At 36.7% G+C, this 22,395-nt stretch overlaps 1 protein-coding gene across 4 annotated transcripts; it reads right to left on the minus strand.

Annotated features, from left to right (window-relative positions):
• Positions 1 to 11,617: 11,617 nt before the first annotated feature.
• cldn20 (claudin 20) lies at positions 11,618 to 21,529 on the minus strand. 4 transcript variants are annotated; one of them, XM_082148115.1, is made up of 5 exons: positions 20,990 to 21,529; positions 18,850 to 18,897; positions 16,149 to 16,228; positions 15,448 to 15,505; positions 11,618 to 14,935 (listed from the first exon to the last, which is right to left on the minus strand). In XM_082148115.1, the coding sequence occupies exon 5, from the start codon at positions 14,797 to 14,799 to the stop codon at positions 13,930 to 13,932; it is 870 nt and encodes a 289-aa protein (XP_082004241.1). In that variant the 5' UTR covers positions 14,800 to 14,935; positions 15,448 to 15,505; positions 16,149 to 16,228; positions 18,850 to 18,897; positions 20,990 to 21,529; the 3' UTR covers positions 11,618 to 13,929. The 4 variants fall into 4 exon arrangements, with proteins under 4 accessions (XP_082004241.1, XP_082004242.1, XP_082004243.1 ...); XM_082148116.1 differs by lacking the exon at positions 18,850 to 18,897; XM_082148117.1 differs by having other exon boundaries at positions 11,618 to 15,505.
• Positions 21,530 to 22,395: the final 866 nt, after the last annotated feature.

A 22,395-nucleotide genomic window follows, 5' to 3' on the forward strand; every position in this document is an offset into this window, starting at 1 on the left:
TTCAGTTAAGCCAATAGCGCCACCTAATGGTCTACAGTGGACCTGAAGAATGTGCAAGAGACGGGTTAGGACAGGTTTCACGACACCTGCTCCAGATCTGCACATATACGGGGAAAATATGCCTAAAAACAATACAGGGGCTAGTTGTCACATGGGCTATATTAGTTTGTCTCATTTACTATAAGTTTTTGAATTAAAAGTCCAATCACATAAATGTGTGTTAGTCTAAAAAATGTAGGGAATCTTTGACTTAAGACGTGAATTATAACAACAATTTTAGGTATGTGCCTATAAACTTAAAACCTTAAAACTATCTTAAAAATAGATGTGAAGCACAATTAACAGGCATCTTGAAGTCTTCTTCCCATCACTTAAAGCAGATGAACAATGATAAATGGCATATCGCTTCACACTGAAGAAATAACTCATAGAATGTACAGAGCCCAGAGCAAAGTCTGATTCATCAATAAAACATGATGTTTTGGTTACCGTTTTTTGCCTCTGGGAGAGGAACACTATTATACGACGCCGACACATGCAACAGACTGGAGGACAAAAAAACTAAACATTTATGCTGTTATTTTGGCCATGTCGTTGATTTGCCTATATGTACTTAATTACTTTATTATAGGGCCTACTTTATTGCTGATCGATATTGTAGATATTCAGTAAAAAATCTTGAGTTGACCAAATTATGACAAACCCGTAAAACACTTGAAATAGATGAGTGGCTAATAGATAATCTTTATGCTAAGAATAATATTTTTTTTATTAAATAAAAATGGGGGGCATGCAGTGCAATGTTAGGTCAATATAAATTTAAACATAATGTACAAAAATAAACATTAAAATTATATAAATATATATATATATATATATATATATATATATATATATATATATATATATATATATATATATATATATATGATTTTGTTTTCCACATTAAAACAAGTGAAATGTTTCAAATATTATGACTAATGAAACCCTTTTTGCAGAAATCCCTGAGATTGAACCATGCAGTGTGTCATTTATACACAAGTAGGCTCTAATTAAAGTCAATAAATTTAATAACAATTTTATTGAACAAATTTATTTGTTTAAGTTATATGCCTTATTGTAAACTCTGCTTATAGCTGAGAGAATATTGTTTTAAATCTGGAAGCTCCATCAATAATGGCAAGCAAAATGTTGATGATCTTCTAGATTATTGGTCTTGAAATAGTTTGGGACAGTGAACAGAAGATCTGATTTCACGGTCAATTGCGCCCTCTAGTGGATTCATCTGCACAGTTTCATCTTCTCTCTCTCTCTCTCTCTCTCTCTCTCTCTCTCTCTCTCTCTCTCTCTCTCTCTCTCTCTCTCTCTCTCTCTCTCTCTCTCTCTCTCTCTCTCTCTCTCTCTCTCTCTCTCTCTCTCTCTCTCTCTCTCTCACACACACACACACACACACACACACAGTCTTTGTGGGAACTAATGATTTGTATACTGCACAAACTGTATATTTTATCCCCTTACACTAATCCGACCCCTAAACCTACACATCACACAAAACGTTCTGCATTTTTACATAAAAAAAAGAAAAAAAGAAAAAAATTAAGTTCAGGTTAAAGTCCCCACCGGGATAGAAAAACCTGTATACACACACACACACACACACACACACACACACACACACACACACACACACACACACACACACACACACACACTTTTTGTGTGTGTTTTATGAGGTAATGTTTATGCTAATGATTTTTTTCATAAACATAATAATCCCCTAACTCTAACTCTACCCCTAAATATAACCTTTACAGAAAAAAACAAAAAACATGTATGATTTAGAATGATTTATACATAAATTGTTTTACTCATGATACCAAAACTTTAAAAAGACGCTCACCATCCGCTTTCTCATTTTAGGAAAAAGGCTTTAGTGGTCGATGTGTAATACTGTGCAATACTGTTTTGATAAGCCTGCAGTGTATTTCTCTTTAAAACTGCAGTGAATCAGAGGCAGTCTCAAGAACAGTTTGAAATCGCTGGTGTTTCTGACGTCACAAGCTACTTTGTAACCAATCAGATCAACGTGCCGGCGGGCTTTAGCATATCATTAATTGCGAAGCAGGGGAGTCTCGACAGATGCCAGGTTATCCAGGTATATTTTTCTGTTGATATGAAAAATCGAGTAGATTTAGCAATATAGCGGGTGTATGATGTTTATTACGATGTTGTGATGAACTATGTCTTTCTCCACTGATGTTCTGAGTTGTTCAAAGCGTTTCTGATGATTGTTAGAAGAGATGGCGAACAGGAACATGGTTTGTGTAACATTAGCAACACATTATTTTTTGATAACATAGTCAAGCTAAAGGCTAATCACATTAGCCTAATTACCGTTATGTGTCCAGCGTTGTAAAGAGCCATACCATTGTGCAGTGTTTACCTCAGTAAGTTGGCCAAGTGGATCTGAGTGGAGGCGGGGCTAATCTGCATATTCATGGTTACGCGTATATTAAATGAAGCAAGGGTGTAGAGTTACATCCAAGCTATTTTATGACATGAATACTTTTTTCAAAGGAAAAAAAAAACATTTAAATGTGATACAATTATTAACTAAAGGGGGACTTGCAGTTGCACTGATTTCCATATGGAAAAAAATAGCAGTGAGTATTACTTTTAAAGTCCACGTGAACCGGAAGTTGCAAACGACTTTTCTCCAGTGCTGTGACGTATTTCCCAGTGAAAAGGAATATTGAACAGAGGGCAGGGTTTTACTCTAGCGCTCCTCCTCTCCATCTCTCGCTCATTACAGACTAACGATTTGAGGGGAGTGGTTAAGCGTTTCCCAACCCAAGTCCTCAAACCTACGTCATCAGGGAAGGTCCTCCAATGCAGAGGGGAGGGGCATTTTCAGATTTGGATTAAAGATTACGAAGCCCAAAATTTTTTGGGGGTGTTTTAACTTGCACGGATTAATTGTTCACCACAAGACTAGTAATATGCGCTAACAAACTTTTTTTTTTTCTTTTTTTTTTATGATAAGACTAAATACATGTTTTCTTTTCTTGCCTCAAGAGAGAATGGAGTAGCTGCACTGACTGTTGATGGGAGAGGTATAAACCCAGAGGCCTGTTGCATGAAGCCGGTTTCAGTTGCTACTCAGGTAAAACTGGACCAGTCAGCTGTGAGTAAAGTGACATGTATCTGATGCAATAAAACCACTCCTCCTGTATCTCTCACTCCAAATTAAAGCAGTTTATAGTAAAAGAATATTTAGAGACAAAATTGCCCATCTTTTGCGGCTAACTATTTAATACATTTAGGCTACATTATATGAATTATAATTATTTGAATTCACATAGTATATTCATATAGTTATTATACAAATTAACAGTTTATTTTAATCTTTGCATTTAAATTAATATAAATATATTCAATAAATACAAGCTTATGTGTTTTCTTTTGAGCTCTCTGTGAACCTGGATAAATTATTTAAATTGAAGTGATTCACTTGCATTGATATAGTCTGATCTTTTCAAGCTTTCACTGCAGCATCAGTTTATCCCTGCCTTGTAAATGCATTTAAATGTATGATATTGAGGCTGCATCCTTTGAAGGCCGCATTCGAAGGCCGATTGTGTCACTGTAGCGCGACGAAGGCTGTTTCTTTCCAGTTCCCGCTGGATTTAATCCTCTGAATTTAAGCTTAATAAAGCCTGAACCTCGTTGTCTGTCCATCGGTCGTATTTTTTAAACTCCATTGTTGATTCGAATAGCAAACAGCTCTTACTGCACGCCACCGCAACAGACTTTTAAAAACGGTGGTTGATATAAAATGCTGCGTGGACTCAACCAATCAGCATGTTCAGCGCCCAAGTCCTACCCAAGTCCTGAACTTTGATAAAGTACTACCTGCCAGCAGGGACTTTCTGAGGGGGAAATTTGTATCCGGAACTTCATTTAATAATAATAATAATATATATATATATATATATATATATTTTTAAGTCATTTCGATTTTTAAAGTCATTTAGACCCTGGTTCCTGCGGTCAAAACACACAGAGTACCACCTCAAAGTCCCTAGTTCCTGGGGAAAGTTCCCGCGGTGGAAACGCGGCTTATGGTGAACATATTTAGATGTTTTTTTGTTTTTTTAGACAGTTTAAAGGTGCAGTTGGTGATCTGGGAAATGCTAACATTAGCCTGCTAGCATTAAAAGCATACGATCCCACCCTCCCTGCGAATCGACATCCAAAGCCACGCTTCCTCCAAAACACATGAAGGCACACACACACAGCTGCTCTCTGCAAAGCGTCACAAGACACAGCATTAAACTACCTCATGTCTCAAAGCACATAACATTACAGTAATAATGAACATAAACAACATAGAGATTTTATGGTGTCTTCTAAAATCTAAGTGTACAAGTCAAGTCACCTTTATTTATATAGCGCTTTTTACAATACAGATTGTATCAAAGCAGCTTCAAAGTGATAGCATTAAAATAATACAACAAAGTTTGTTTCTAGAAGAAAATTGCGTCATCATCCACCTTAAAGGTACAATATGTAAGAATTTTGCATTAAAATATCCCAAAATCTCAAGGCCAGTGTTATATATTTTGTTAAGTTGATTACTTACAATATCCCAAATGTTTCCAACTATTTTTAAATCGTGAGAAAATTGCGATTTTAACCAAGGAAACGGGGCGTTAGAACAGGGGTGAGCTGGGAGTCGCCAGTCAATTGCGTCATATCCGCGTTACCCTCGGTTTCCGCTCGTACTGCGTGGAGTCCTGGACAAATGCGAAAGTTGTAGTTGTAGCGTCTATCAAGCTACAAACTTTAGCTTGTTTCTTGCAGTCGTTATGGGACACAATTATTCTTTACCGATTGCAGCTGGTTCTGTCGACAAAGCATGCTTAATTTTATATTTTCCAAATGTAGCATTCGGTAATAGTTATGTTTATGTAAGGAAAGTATTATTGCTTTAGATTTGTGTTTAGTTTATTGACATTGTTTATCACATCTGGTGTTTATGGCCATGTAAATAAACATAGCATGTGTTATACATAAAGATTAATCAGTATTTTGGCAAATGATGTGGGCATGTTCGAATGTACTTTTACAACAATTGTTTAGAACATGTAAAACTGCGCAGCGTTATCACAACAATGAGTTCAACAAATACAGTAACATCTATGAAGTATTAAACCTTACTTTTCTTGCGGTTAATTCATTTTAATGAAATAAAAGTGTGATGAGGTTTAAGAGTCAGGAAGGAAGAAGACGCGTCGTCGTGACTGGGACTCGTACTTTATTCAATTAAAGCAAAACAAACAAAAGCCGCGCACAACGCTCATTCACTGTGGCAACCGCGACGGCACAAAACAGTTCAAAAATGAGAGCTTGGATCCACCGGTTTTCTTCCTCTGCGTCCAATTTTCTCTCCAGTCTCTCTCTCGTTCCAGCGCGGCTTATAAGCGGTCTCTCCACGCCGATCACTGCAATAAGACACAGGTGCATTTGCACTTGACCTACTTGCTCGTCTCTTTTCTCTCCCATCACAGACCGCGCTGAACCACGCCCCCCTCGCCACAAAAAGCATGTCATTAAACGCAACATTTATAAAAATAGAACTTGCCTCATCCATGAACATGATTTTTCGATTCCCGTCTGACTGATTTACATCCACGGTGGAGTTTAAAACGACAGTTCCCATCATTCCACGCTCCTTCACATCGTCATCAAGCTACGCCGTTGTTGTTGTTTGGAATGTAGCGCCCTCTAGCGGCAAAAATTCTTGCATATTGTACCTTTAAGTAAGGCAGATCAATAATATTGTTGAATATTAAATGTCCCCAACTAAGCTAGCCAAAAGCCAACAGACAGTGAACACACAATATTTTAGTAAATAGGCTACTTAATAGCCTATCACAATATTTCAACAGAAACAGGATTGAGGTATTGTTAGCTTTGTCATATAATACATTTAAAAGTACATTTAAAATCGCGGTCAATAGCGCCCTCTAGTGGATTCATCTGCACAGTCACTCTCAGAGATTGAAGAAGGTACTGTATATATCCTCTAGTTTCAAGGACAGATTTGTCATGGAAGACCTTTTTAGTAGGGTGTGACAGGACTAAAATATAACAGCACAGCTTTTCGTTATAATGATTGTCATATTTAGAATCATGGTTATCTAGTGTGAAATAAATCCTAATGATGTTTCTGCCATTACCACTGGTAAGGAATGCTCTCTTTGTTATCCTCATGGTGACTGTCTTATTTGTTTAGTATTCATGGTCAATTCAGTTACATTCCCCCTACATTTACTGTACCATATAAAATACACCATTGATTAACCATAAAACATTTCATAAAGACTTTTAAATTAATAATTAACTAATTAATTAATCACACAATTAATGTGATTATTTGCCGTTAATGATAAATATAACACAATGTAGAATGAAAATAAGGATGTATATTTTAAAAATATTTATTTAAAATATCTAGATTTTTTTTTTTTACTTCTGAGAATAAAATAAGTCATTATAGCTATTTAAAATGATAGGCTATTTGAATGCCATCTGTATAAATATTTTATACATATAAAATTAATGCATTTATAAGACTTTAATAATATTAGATTTATTATATGCAATTATTAGACTTGCCTGCCTACTGCCTACTGATTTAAAGGGTTAGTTGACCCAAAAATGGAAATGATGTTTTTGTAAGAAAAATATTAATATTCATAACTTTATAAACTATAATCACTGGTTTCCGGTAAAGGCCGTACGCAAGTCGAATTACGGTGGAAGAGTGTCCTCTGACCCGACACATGATGTATGATGTAGGAGTAGCTTAAGCTTAGGTGAGAGTAGACGACTCTTGCGGTTCAATCAAATAGAGCTGGGCAACAAACTGAAGCTCCTCCATTTCTCTGTAAAAATTCTCATTTTAGACTTTTAATTCGTGAACGGTGTTTTGTTTTGCTCTATCCTCTGCGCTTCCGCGTTTGTCAATAAGTCATGTGTCGGGTCAGAGGTCACTCTTCCGCCGGAACTAGACTCGCGTATCCATTACCGGAAGCCAGTGACTTCACATACTTTTTTCGCCAACTATATAGTAGGGGATTTCGGATGCAGCCTTCGATTAGCTTGTTCAGGTAATTCAGGTGTGTTTTATTAGGATTGGAGCAAAATTCCAGAACCGACGTTGCCCATCCTTGTCCTATACAATAAGTCACAGTGGTTATTTATGGTGGTTTCAAACAGGCCTACTGTAGTTAAAAATACACTTTCTGTTCTAGACTCATTCCCTATTTCAGTTTTGTGGTGTAAGGTTTTGCCCATAGCAATAAAGCAATAGATGAATAAAGGGGGGAAAACTGTCACTTGGTGGCAGAATACACGCAGGAATTGATTCTGTTCTGTTATCGCCTGCAGGGAAGTCAAACGCCATTTGTCATAATGTCAAGTTGAGCACTAAAAATACACCACTTCAACATTGCACACCTGCAAAGTGACCCCTTTTAAATGTGTTAGATCATTTAGCTCATTATGTGAGACAGATGGAGGAGCTTTTGTGTTGAGTCTCGCAGGAGCCGTTCTCATACGTGTCTGAAGCGACAGAGCTGTTCACAGCAGAGCTCCCTCATTTAAACATTTTCATATGTCACAACTAGATTGTGTTTACATAGTTTCATTAAAAGTGCAAACTGGTCATCTTAAACAGACTGTATATAAACAATAGTTGTTTTTTTTACAATTGAATATAAATAAAATGACCAATAAATAAATAAACCATTAGAAATTAAATTTATAGTTGAACAGGAATTTAATTATAACAGGAAATAATCAATTCCTGCATCTATTCTGCCACCAAGTGGGTGTTTTTATTTATTTATGTATTGCTAACACCACAAATCTGAAATAGGGAGATTGAGACTAGAGCAGAAATTGTGTGTGTGTGTGTGTGTATATATGTATATATACACATATATATAATATATAAATAGAAAATATATATGTGTATGTATATGTATATGTATATGTATGTGTATATGTATATATATATATATATATATATATATATATATATATATATATATATATATAGTGCACATATCAGTGTCGCAAAATTAGCCTACATTTCGCAGGTAGGGGCTTGTTTTGGTACCAAATTATGGTTTGTTATTGATTTAGTGAAATGAAATAAACAGTCTAAAAAAACAACAACAAAAAAACATTTTGTTGCTGTTGTCATTGTTTTTTGCAACCAGGTTGTTGAACATTCAGGCATATGTAAAAAAAAAAAAAGAAAAATGGATCATGTTAATGATTAAGTCCCTAGAAACCCACATATCAACATATGCTGCTTTTTAGGGTTCAGATTTGAAGTATGCAGCACCAAATTTGACTCTATTCATGGAAAGAAGAATAAAGACATACAGAAAATGAATGTCACTGTTTCTGATCCCAAGAGCTCATAAAAACAATGAGGCACAGCTTTTATTCTTTTGATGAATATTACTCTCAGCATTTGAATTGTAGAATCAATTTCAGTGTCGTGATCGAGAATAAACAATGTCTCCATCTGTGTAAACAAAGCACATGTAAAGCAGCAGATGAATATGACAGCTGATTTAACCTTAGTGTGATCAGTGAGAGGGGGTGTGTGAAGTGTGGCTGGATTTATCATGAAGTGGCCACACTGTGTGACGGGCAGTCAGCTGTGTAAATGGAGCTTATTTGATGCTTGGATTCACTCACAGAGGAGTATGCAGATTATCATCTGGACCGGCATGACTCCTGGCCAAAGCAGCCAACCAAGACACCTTGTACCACACACACACACACACACACACACACACACACACACACACACACACACACACACACACACACACACACACACATTATTAGGAGGCATTTGCAGTCTGATCACGAGCTCACAACAAAGAGGGGATGATGTGAAATAGGAAAGCCAGTTGTACAAAAAGTCCTTGATGTTAGCATTAGCTCATAATGGGCAGAAATGAGAGAATAGAAGGTGTTGCACTTGCTGTGTTTTCTGGAGTCGGTACATGACAAAAACAAACGTACAAGTTCTGCTGTACATGTGCTTTAATTGGATTTGATTCCTCATGATAACTGGCCACACATCAGTTTATAAATAGACTAAACAAAGCCCTTATTTTGTCAAGTCAAAATGGAGAATTCAAAATGACAAATGCAATTAAATAAAGCAGTTTGTTGTGCCTACATAATATTATGGCAAATGGGTTTCACCTTTATCGAACACAGTCTTATATATAGTCAACCTTTGCTGTGTCATAATAGAAGAAGAGTTTTTATTCAAATATAAGTATTTGTCCATCATTGTCTCTCAAATGTAATGTACGTGTGGTAGCATTCATACCACAAGAACCCAGCTCCGAATTTGATCTTTTAAACGTGACCCATATCAGACACTGGACTGTCTGGTTCATCATAACATCAATATATTTCATTATTTGCTATAATAGAAAATATATAAACGAACTCTGCTATGTAATGCTTCATAAAATGAAATTCTTTAAGGGCACAACATAAAAAAATGTATAAGGTAAATTAAAATTATAAATGTTGTGTTAGATTAAACATCACAAGAATCACAATCCCATTCTATACACACCTGCAACAAAAAAAATTAAAATTATAATTTATATTTAATATTCACATATTAAAATAATAAGCTAGATAGGAATTACAAATGTAGCAAAGAATGAGGTATTTATGCAACAGTTATATATAAAACTCATATGTGTCACATCACAGTAACTGGATTTCAGGCACATTCGACTGCAGTGACGTAACCTACTGTTTACAGTGCGGTCCAAAGGTCTGAGACCATAATGGATATCTGGGATTTTTTTTTCATTCAAATCTGAAAATAAAGATGTAAGAAAAAAAAAAAGATTAGCCTATTACTCAAATTGTTATGCTGATTACATAATTTATTATGAAAAATATATTATGATGCAAATAGCAGCAATAATGCAAAATAGCAGCATTTTCACCAGTGTTCTCAGATTTTTGGACCTCAGTGACGATATCAAGCCTATAAGCAAAATGTGGTTCATTGGCACCAGAAGTCGCGTTAACCGTCATTGACGGAAGTTTTTGATTTTTTTTATCAGTGACGGAAAAATCTGAAAACCGTCCGTCATTTTGACAGATTTACACTGAGGCTGATGTATTGTAACTTGTAACTGTAATTCTCACCTCTGTTCTGTACACTTGGTGGCGAGTGCGCTCTTGGTAACTATCAAGTTAATGGTCAACGAATTACTTTTCTGACATGATTGTTTACTGTTTTATTGAAGTCTTTCTGTGGTTGACTGTAAAAATGAATACGCTATATCTAATCAATAAAATTGTGGCAACAGATTACAAGCAATATTATTAATTAAATTGAACAAATTAGAATTGAGTAATAATTAATCAAATTAATTCCTTAAAAGTTAACCATTTAAAATGAGTAAAATTTACAAAAACAATTTAAAAAATATTTTTTTTTATTGCCAACATTGAAGACACCATGATGTTAACAAGCAGAATCACTGAAGGAGAAAACCGTAATTGTAAGTCACCGTTATGGTGATCAGTGTTTATTTTAGTTGAGCTCTTGACCCTTAAATCATTTACTTTACATTTTGTTTGGCTGCTGTACCTGAGGTATAACAGCCAGATGAACAAAGAGAAAAGGTGATCTGATGGTGTTGGTTGTGCTTTAACATAATCATTATTTCACAATCATTTAACCTGAATCACTGAACTCAGATCCCAATTTACTTGGGAACCTAATTTAGCAATTTAAGTTTTTAATTATAGCAGCACTGTTCTTGCACAGCATAATATTTTGAACTTTTACAATTTAATCCAAAGATTTCTTAAACATGTCTCATTTACAACTAATATATATATATATATATTTTTTTTTTTTTTCATTTTTAAACACACAGACATCAATAATCAGCTTGTGAATCTCAACAATGGTGACAATTATAAAGCATGTTGCAGTGCATTCTGGGTGCCACCAATCAAAACTCATTCATGGCTCCCATCATACATTGCTGCATGAATAAATAATGAGCTTATGATCAGAGGTGATCTGTTTGTCACCATTGCTGAGATTCATACGCGAATTATTGATGTCTGTGTGTGCCTACATAAAAACTTTTTTTTGACGTTTATTTTTTATTTTTATTGATTTGATCATGTGGATTTCATTGAAAAGGCAAAAAATATTATGCTGTACAAGGACAGAGCTGCTATAATTAATAAAGTAAACCTAACTCAGAATTTGGGCTCTATATGAGTTCAGTGATTCAGGTTAAATGATTGTGAAATAATGATTATGTTAAAACACAACCAACACCATCAGATCACCTTTTCTCTTTGTTCATCTGGCTGTTATAACTCAGGTACAGCAGTCAAACAAAATGTAAAGTAAATGATTTAAGGGTCAAGAGCCCAACTAAAACAAACACGGATCACCATAATGGTGACTTAAAATTACGGTTTTCTCCTTCAGCAGGTGTCTTCAATGTTGGCAATAAAAAAAACATTTGTTTAAAAAAAATTTGTTGTAAATTTTACTCATTTTAAATGGTTAACTTTTAAGGAATTAATTTGATGAATTATTACTCAATTCTAATTTGTTAAATTTGATTAATAATATTGCTTGTAATCTGTTGCCACAATTTTATTGATTAGATATAGCGTATTCATTTTTACAGTGAAGAGTTCAGATGCAAAAGCCTCTAAGTGCCATCTGAAATTTTCTTCTAGAATGATTATTTTTATCAAGCTTGTATATTTAAGTTCAGTAATTTCACTTAAATGACAATTAATAGGTCATTTTCATTGCCATTTAAGTGAAATTACTGAACTTAAATATACAAGCTTGATAAAAATGATCATTCTTGAAGAAAATTTCAGATGGCACTAGAGGCTTTTGCATCTGAACTCTTCATATATTTGTTAGATGTTGATGTATGTTTATTTCGTTCTGTAACGTAAAGAGAACGGAATTGATCGCGTTCACACGCGCTCCGCTTCGCTTGAACTCAGGAGTTGATCTCTCGCGCCACATCAAAGAGCGCCAAAATGGTATTTATTGTTAGAATTTTGTGATAAAATGTACAGAATTTGAAAGCTGAGACTTTGTTTCATATCAAAAGTAACAAAGCACAAACATTATTGTGATTTGTTGGACAAACATTCATGATGAAACCTGAAAAGCTACCTAATGTCTGTGCTCAACTTTCTCTTCATAAACAAATAAATGCATAATATTGTATATTTGTCCTGTAAGTTTGTTAATAAAAATGAAAATGTGGACAAAACAGAGCCTATTAAGTGGCTTTTTATCATTAAAATATGAAAATTAAAATGACAGGTAATAATTATGATGGAATTTTTACAACCATGTCCTCAAAATGAATACAGAAGTCTAACGTGACCTCTGATTGCCACATTCTGACATCTGTTCAAATTCATTGTCCCTCTCAGCCTTTGCATCAGTTTCTAAAGCATTCTCTACATGCGAATCAAACACAAAGAACAGTATGTAGCCTATACTTATATGTGAGATAGAAATGAAAAGCAGTGGCGTCCTCTGGAGATATTAGGAGCCCTTGACCATCGTTATGACAGAAACCACAGAGACAATGACACTTAGCATTAGCTTCAGCCAAATATTGTATATTATATTGCACATTGCCACTGACTCTTTGAAAATACATTCAATGGCTTGACTAAGTGAAAACAGCATAGCAATTAGAAAATACTGTGGATGGTTTGACTGAATTGAGACGTAGACCAAAGGTGTAATTGTTGCCCAGCGGGGGAGTCTGAAGCCACCGCTGAGATTTCCGTCACCTTGGTTCTACTTTTCGACAAAAGTGTGAACAGTGTGTTACTGCGTCCTGTTTGCCCTAGAACAGGACCAACTGCACTTCCTGCAGGCACGACACACTGGCGCACAGCATCATGATGATTGGGTGCAAGCCCCCATTACCCTTCTAGCAAGAGTACGAGGGAGGGAAGGAAAGCTTATGTGTGTGTGTGTGTGTGTGTGTGTCTGCTCGCAATAAATGAGCAGCGTGCACCCATCCGTAGCGAACCTAATGGAAAAGCAAAGAGCATCATTACCTCAACTGATCTCTGCTGCTGTGCCTCCCCCCACACCATTCTTTGAAAAATATGGACTGGACATTTCAAAATCCCTTTTCTGAAGGACACGCACCATTTAATGGACAGCTGATGTTGTGAACATCCTCAGGTGCAAGCTTGATTATCTGTTTGCAGCATTATTAACAGCATTATCTACAAACAGCATGCACATACTGCCTAATGAATCATCTACAAGCTTCTGAATTAAAACTTGCTTATCACACATGGTTCCAGCTACCAAAAGGCTGATAAAATTGACTCTTGAGAGTTTGCGTTTTACTTTGACATGGTAATGAAATGATAGGGCAACAATAACTGTATTTTTTCAAACCTTTAGTAAGCAAATGCACCTTCAGAACTGTCCTTGCATTAGTATCTTCATGATACTTTTCTTATGTTGCATTTTTATGATGCGTCACTATTTGGTCCCCCTTTTTACTTGCCGTTGCAGTTAAAACCATGTTCCCGAAGATTCACAATCCTTAGTTTGTCTGTTCCGGGGGCTTTGGAAATACCTCCAGTGTTTCGCTTGCTGTAAGCCAAAGCACAGATGAGAAGGGTTGATAACGGCATCAAAGTCATTATTCCTCCTGCTGCTCCACTGCTTTTCCCCTCCTCTTTTCGCCGCTCACAAAGAAAGGCAGTCTGAGAATCAAGAACATCCTAAATACTCATGCTCCTGGAGTCGATGACAGTTGTTTACACGTAGTCGTGCAGACTATAGACGGCCTTGGGATCTTGAATTCGGGTTCGAGATGGAGACTGGTACTGCTTTTCCTTCTCCAGGATCAATCTGTCCGGCACCGACTTCTCTTGCTGACGATCATCCGCTTGTAGCTTTTCTTGGAGTCGATGAGACTGCTCTCGTTCCGGCGGTTCAGTCTGACTCTGTTGTTCGCAGTGCTGCTGTTTCTGTTGGTCACGGCTCGGCTGCTCCTGGCGCAGCTTCTGCTGTTTTGGCTTGTCTGGGTGGGATGAGCCCGAATCCAATGTACCGCCTCTCCTTCCAGGACACGATAAGCAGAAGATCACGCCTGCAGCTAAAAGGAATCCTGCCGAGACGAACGCCACGTACACCGCTGCCCCTGGCTCGTACTTGCTGCTCTTGGGCACTTTGGAGTCCATAAACGTAGTGATGACCTCATTGGTGAACCAGGATGCGGGCACCAGACACAGGACCCCTGCTACGATGAAACAAGCCCCTGCGGAAATAGCCGTGTGTCCCTTAGAGCGATAACTGCCACCCCATCGAGTACATTTCAGCCCTAGGGCGGCCAAGCAGAGTCCCATTGTCGCCATCATGCAGGAGAGCACCATTGTGGTGCGTGCAGTCTGAAGATAAGCCGGCAATGCCAGGACCGAGTACTTAAGCGAGCAGCTGAAGACTCCGGTGCTGTACCAGGTGCAGTCCATCCACAGTCCCTGCATCTGCGAGATGGCAGTCATGATATTGTTGCCCACATCCGCACTCACCTTCCAGTTGGGTAGCAGTGTGGCCACCGTAGCACTCAGGACCCCCAGTAACGCCAGAATGAAGGCAAACATCTGCATAGTGGAGGACGGCATCATCGGTCCCGGACTTTTGGTTCCCTTCCCCCTGTGGCCGTCCCTCTCACCTTGCGGTGGCCCTCGGTGCGCTGCGTTTCCCTATCAGCCCGGCGCAGGAGCTGACAGCAGATAATTCCTCCGCACCGGCTCCGCTAGGCTGCGATAAAAACGGAATGAGAATTGAACTGAGCGAACAAGCGTGACGGTCTGACAGATGAGGCATGGGGTCTGATGAGTGGAAGGGAAAGCCGCAATTTTTTGTCCCACCCTATCCTTATTTGGGACATTTATTTTTTAAGTGAACCAGTGAGCGTTTTGGGGGGAAGTGACTGTAGTGTGTGTTGAAAGGCTAATTGTTTTTTGACTTCACTGCTGCAGAAACACCCTTTGGCATAGGTTATGCTGTTACAAGAATACATAAATATGGCACATGACTGCTGTAAGGTAGAAATTGAGCCAATTATCTGGGCAGGGGTGGCTGTTTTGTTGGAGTTAATTGATTTTTTCCCTTATCTGTGCAAACCATTTGACAGCTTGGAAATTAGAAAGGGAATGAAAATTACCTTTATCTTTTGTTGTCCTTGAATCTCATGAATTGATCAAGACAAGTGCATTGTGAGAGTACGTTCTGTTTCATTTATCTCAGAACAAACAAAAACCCTTACTTACCCTTTCACTGGTGCGCAATATATGCGTCAAGCTGTTCTGAAGAGATTTCTTCTAGCTGCTGAAGAAAAGAGAATGAAAAATGAATTACTGAATGAAGAAAAAACAGGCAAAACTACTGTAAAACTGCCTCTTTCTTTTCAAATAACATCTCCTTGGCAACCCAGCATATGTCTCAAAGCTTTTCAGTGTCCTATGAAAGAACCCCCATACGTTCCTGATTGTGAGTGACTGGATATTTCAGCATGTGATCAGTAATCACTGTAGGCTAGACAACCCTCTTGAAGGTCAGTCAGAAAACACAGGGTAAAGGGAATGTCATTTCAGGTGATATGCAAGAAGAGGTGATGAAAATGATAATGCATGATTTTTCTGCAGAAAATCAATTTCTATTACATGTGGCAGGCAATTATCTATGGCAGCACTATCACACAGTTCAGTAGAAATGGGTTGCTGATTTGGGTCATTTTTGATAAGTAGCAAAGGAGGACATTTGTTACAGGACTGCTAAAAAAAAAACGTATTCTCTGTCACTCAACCACGCTAAGAGAAAGCTGCTAAATGGACAAAGACAGTCCTTCAAAGAACCTACAATAAAATAATTTATTTATTAATTTATGTCTTGTAATCTCATGATCACACAAACAGCAGTTTTATCACTGGAGGTCACTGCTGCATTTTTATTTACTAGTAGGCGTTCTTACTGCTGGATTCTCTAGTGTTATTGGTGGGCTGCACGACTGGCCATGGCTTTTGAAGATCTGATAACAATGAGATGTATTGCCTGTAAAAAAGGAGAGAGAGAGAGAGAGAGAGAGAGAGAGAGAGAGAGAGAGAGAGAGAGAGAGAGAGAGAGAGAGAGAGATCATTCTATTTGGACAATGAATCAGTTTTATTGCTAACATTTGATAACAATTATGACATAATGCAGAGGAAAGTCTTTGTATGTAAATTGCAGCAGTGCATGATACATCATATTTTGAACAAGATTAATGATTATTAATGCAGGAATGGCTATGATTTCTGACACTGTTTTCTACTTTTTTTCTATTATATTGCTGTATGTGGACAGATACAAATCATGTAGATGAGTCTTGACTACACTCCACTACAGTATCACATATAAATCATATGATTGTACTGTGTGGTCTTGACTGTATTAACCCTCAAAACAACACATTTAATGTGTTCATGCTACCAAGTGTGTGTGTCAGTGTACAGTTTGTCTGATTCCTCACATCAGAGAGACGTATATAATGTGCACAGGACATAGTAATCTAACTTTATAAGCCAATTATAATGTTATGCTGACCTGCATTTACAAATGTTCTCATAGTATTCAGTGGTGGACAGTAATGAAATACCATTTACTTTGTCACTGTACTTAAAGGGATAGTTCACCCAGAAATGTAAATTCTGTCATAATTTACTCACCCTCAAGTTGTTCCAAACCTGTATGCATTTCTTTCTTCTGTTGAACACAAAAGAAGATATTTTGAAGAATGTTGGTGGGCAAACAGTTGCTGGTCCGCATTGACTTCCATAGTATTTTTTCAATGGGGTCCCTTCGACTGTTTGTTTACCCATATTCTTCAAAATATCTTCTTTTGTGTTCAACAGAAGAAAGAAATTCATACAGGTTTGGAACTTTCACCAGCCATTTCAAACCGCATTTTTGAGACTTTTTTTCACTGCAGTTTTAAGGAGAAAATACTCGGTAATGGTGTTGACTTATGAATTTGCACATGATTTGTCTTAAAGCATATTAAAAACACCACATAGACATATAAACAACATTAAAAACTTGATTTTCACCACCAGGGGTTTTCAACAGTTACATTAATTTGTGTATTATCTTGTCAGTTTATGTATTTTATTGTCTAATTGTGTTTGATTTTACAGCAGTGTCTGCAGTGGCTTTTTAAAATATGTTTTAGAAATAAAAGTGCCTTGCTATGGTTAATTTAGAAATGTTTATAGTCTCTTTGGTCAGGAGAGGCTTGAGTCCCAGGACTGAGCATGTGTACTAGCGGCATGTTTAGCCTCTGGATGTTTGTAGGGCGTGGGAAAATAAAATGGAAATTCACTTTTCTCAGAGGGATGTTTTTTCGCTCACCACAGCTCACTTGGTCATCATATAATCTGTAATATAAACTATGATTTGACCTTTCAACTAAACGTGTAACAGTAAAGAAACTAAATGAAAAGGTTAATGGAAAAAGATGGAGAATATGGACTGTAAAACTTTTTTTATTATGATTCAGATGTTACTAAACATTAAAATAAGTAAAATGGCTTTGGTGAGTAGAGATTACATGGCTTAAATTGAATTGCAAGAATAATCTTTCTCAGTAATACATTTATATCAGAAGTTTATCTAGCATGCATAACATTTTTATTTTTTATCCAGGTGGCGACACATTGTGAAATATTCCTTGCATAAGCCACCAAAACAAATACTGTATATGAGGAAATACAGTTTACAAATTATACACTTATTTGTAAAAATATTTTTTTAATGATTTTAAAAAGTCTCTTCACCAAGGCTGCATTTATTTGATTAAATATACAATAATAATAATAATTATTATTATTATTATTACAAGTTAAAATAACTGTTTTCTATTTGAATATATTATATTAATATGTAATTTATTCCTGTGATCAAAGCTGAATTTTCAGCATCATTACTACATCATTGTCTTCAGTGTCACATGATCCTTCAGAAATCATTCTAATATGATGATTTGACGCTCAAGTAACATTTGTTATTATCATGAATGTTGAAAAAAAAAACTGGATTCTTTGATGAATAGAAAGTTCTAAAGAACAGCATTTATCTGAAATCTTTTGTAAAAATCCTGAGAATCAAATCCGCATTTTATAATGAATTCTGAAGGATCATGTGACACTGAAGACTGGAGGAATGATGCTGAAAATTAAACTTTGATCACAGGAATACATAACTTGTTAAAACATTAAAATAGAAAACAGTTATTTTAAATAATAATTCTTCACAATATTATTATTATTTTTTTTTATTTTTTTTTTTAAATGCAGCCTTTTGAACGGCGTGTATGCTGACCTACAGTTCACACCAATACACAAAAAAAAAAGCCTGCTTAATCTTTTTTTCTATAGGCTATATAATATTTATTTATATATAAATAATGCAGAATACAGTTTCTCTGTTAAAATAATGCACAATACAGTTTATTAGAGCTTTTCAAACATCTTGAAATCTAAGGTGAACAGGGTCAGTAATGAAAAGGGATCTAGAAAATAGCGTGGTCCACAGATCAGTGGCACAGACAGAGACTGTATATCTGTCAGCAAACAATGAGAGCTGCTTGTTCCAGCACGACCCTGCACCATCACTGAAACCACTCTCTCGCTGTCACCTACCGTCACATCACAAGCAGCATTGTTTTCCTGATCAGCAAGTGGTGTTGTCTAAAATTCTGAAAAATGTCTTTGAGACGGTGATAATTAAGACATCTGACAAACTCAAAATCATTGCAGTGATTAAAAATGAATGACTAACCATTTAATTTTTTCTTTCTAGATTTATACTTGATTTCTGCATTTTCTGAAGAGAGTGTGGGTGCTGCTTGAGAGAGAACTGCCACCACAATGCAAGGTGTTGATCTGAGTGGGTTTCTAGCACATTGTTTATGGTTGCTAAGGTGTTCTGAGTGTTTTTTTTATTACGTGTTGCTATGTGGTTGGCTGGTTGCTAAAGTGTTTTGAGTGGTTTTTCAACACAATCTTGTACCGATGCAAGGTGTTCTCTTTATCACGCCGCTGTGCAGTTGCTACCATGTTCACAGTGCTTTTTAGTGTGCAGATGTGTTGTAGAAATGGTCTTCTGAGTGGTTTGTCACACACAGCTGTGTGGTTGCGTTTACACTGTTTTTTAACTAAAAATGGAAAACTTTGTATGTTCTGGCCATTCATTTACGCAACAACTGCATTTTGAGGGCCTGAAAACGCAAGCATTTGATAACAGGTTTCAAAGTGCAAGTTTTTTAAAACAATACTGTATAAAAATATGTGTTCAGTATAGTGTTTCTTTACAAATTGACATCGCCAACTACTGGCCTGGCATGAATAATACATCGTTTTTAGCCGTTTTCACGGATCCGTTTGAACGGGGATCGTTTTCACAACGATGTCAGCTGTACACAAAAACGTTATTAGTGCATCGTTGTCGTGTAAGCGTACATACCCTGAGTAATTTTTTAGCATGTTGTGGTGCAGTTATGAAGTGTTTTGAGTAGATTTTTGTGTGTCACAATGCTTTTGTTAAGGTTTTGGATTAGTTTTTAACGTCATTGTGGTTGCTAAGGTGGTTTGAGTAATTTGTAGTGCAATTCTACGAGGTTGTAGATTAGCATTGCTATGTAGCGTTCTAGCTCAACTCAAAATACTTTCACTAAAGGCACGGTCAAATTAGCTTTGCAGGCAAAAAAGTGCCATTAATGGTGTAATGATTCATGAAGCCCTGCATACTCATTTCCAAACTTAGCAGCTTTACACTACCTGCCAAAAGTTTTTGAAAGAAGTCTCTTATGCTCACCAAGGCTGCATTTATTTGATTGAAAAATGCTGTAAAAACAGTAATAATGTGAAATATTATTATTATTATAAAAAATAAAAAATCTATTTCAACATGTTTAAAATGTAATTTATTTCTGTGATGCAAAGCTGAATTTTCAGTCACATTACTCCAGTCTTCAGTGTCACATGATCCTTCAGAAATCATTATAATATGATGATTTACTGCTCAATAAACATTTATTATTATTATCAATGTTGAAAACATTTTCTTTTGGAAACCATGATACACTACCATTCAAAAGTAATTCGATTTTTATATAAAATAATAGATTTTATACAGGAAGGATGCATTAAATTGATCAAAAGTGAGAGTAAAGACATATACTGTTTTATATTCAAAAGATTTATATTTCAAATAAGTGCTGTTCTTTTGAATTTTCTATTTATAAAAGAATCCTGTTAATAATGCAACACTGTTTCCACAAAAATATTAAACAGCGAAATCTGTTTTCAACATTGATAATAATAGGCATATTAGAATGATTTCTGAAGGATCATGCAACACTGAAGACTGTGGAGTAATGAAGCTGAAAATTCAGCTTTGATCACAGGAATCACATTTTAAATGATATAAAATTAGGTATCACATTACCTTCACATTGGTACTATTTTTACTGTATTATTGATCAAATAAATGCAGCCTCGGTGTGAATGAAGAGACTTCTTTCAAAAACATAAAAAAATCTACCAAACTTTTGGACTGGCAGTGTATAGTGATCATTATGGCAAATTAGCAATCCATTTCCAGATCATGCTTACTCCAACTGAAATGACGCTGTTTCGTCTGCAGAATTAAGTCTCTGATATTCTGGTCCCTGAATATATATATACTGTAGTCTCCCATATATGTTTAACTAGTAGCTAATTACTCTCTGTATAAGTATGTTTATAGTAAAGAAAGAAAGAAAGACAATATCTCACTAACCTGTATGTCTTGACAGCTACAGCCAGAATATGCCAACACACCTACACGTGTGGTCAGCACACGTGTGTGACGTCCAGGTAGTGGGAGAGTGGGGTGCCCTAAATGTGACACAGGGTCGATGTCAGGCTGAGCGCAGCACATTCCCTATGAGCTCCATGCAGACGGTCATCCGTGTCCAATCCCATAGTTCCCACTACTGCTTTTACTGTACCAGAGCCAGACTCTGGACTGAGACTTTCCCTTCGATATCTCCAGTTCTGGATGCAACTTGTGCCATGTCTAAAAGTCTAGAAGGTCCAAGAACTGTGAATGAGATCCAAACCAGCTGATTCAGAGAATGACAAGGCTAAAAAGCAAACCGGAGAAACCCAACGACAGGCTCTCTGAATGGTTTTGAGAGTGGGAATGAGGCAGAGTCTGCTTTGGTTACTTCAGCAATCTGTCAGTTCATTTCAGAGCAGACAGAGGGCAGGGGAAGTCCAGCCTTGGGATCTGAGACACTTCCCACGCTCTTCCGTCAGTGCACTCACGCTCATAAAGATCCGTGTTTGCTCCCGTCCTCCGGCTGCTTGTGTTGATAAGGATGGAGTCTCATTCACAGTTGATGTGTTGGAGAGGTGGGCCGTCTTTATGGTCCTCCACACAGATGTTACTGTGGCAACAGGAGCTTGGGGGCTGCTTTGACATTTCCTCAACATCCATTTTATTTTTGCCATTTCCTATGAGTATTCTATTCATATTTCTGAAAAGGCATACTTGGACATTTCACTTAAGTCATATTAGATTTCGAAACACATTTCAAATGTATCGTGAAAAAAAAAAGGTCAAGTGGAATCACCGTGCTTGCAAAGCAGCCCACATATTTCTGTTTAATTAAACTGTAACCGCTTGAGAGATTTCCACCTAAAGTTCCACTTTTTTTGTTCAAAATTAACAAACTTTAAATGAGTCAATACATAATCAATTCTTCTTCTAAAATGTGTTTTTGTCTTACCCTGATTCCCCATGGTAAGCCTTTAAGCGATTTAAGACCTGACAGGATGTTTTTTGTGGGAAACTGCATACATGCGTCACTCACCCATGCGTCTCGTCATATCTGTATTAGTAAATAGTAAAAAGTTGATCTGGCTACTTTAACGCGTGTATGGTGTGTGAGTGGCAGAGGTTTGTTGTCACAACGCGAGAGAAAGTTTGACATAAAGCAGCTTAATCTCCAACCTCTGGGTAATCACCCATTTTTAAAAACGCCAGAACACAGGAGAGTCTGCTGGTAAAAGAGAACGCGACAGAGCTCGTAATAAAACAAGAAACAACATTGGCTTGGTTTTTCAGAGATGTTGAGAACTAAGGGATTTGAAATGTTGTAAAAGCGACACAGAGATGTGCTTTTATTACTCAACAGACGA

Source organism: Leuciscus leuciscus, assembly GCF_965113295.1.
Source record: "Leuciscus leuciscus genome assembly, chromosome: 19".
Lineage (NCBI taxonomy): Eukaryota > Metazoa > Chordata > Actinopteri > Cypriniformes > Leuciscidae > Leuciscus > Leuciscus leuciscus.

What these genes read in the sequence shown, in the direction of transcription:
- cldn20 (XM_082148116.1), bottom strand. Translation starts at nt 14,799, where the DNA reads ATGATGCCGTCCTCCACTATGCAGATGTTTGCCTTCATTCTGGCGTTA.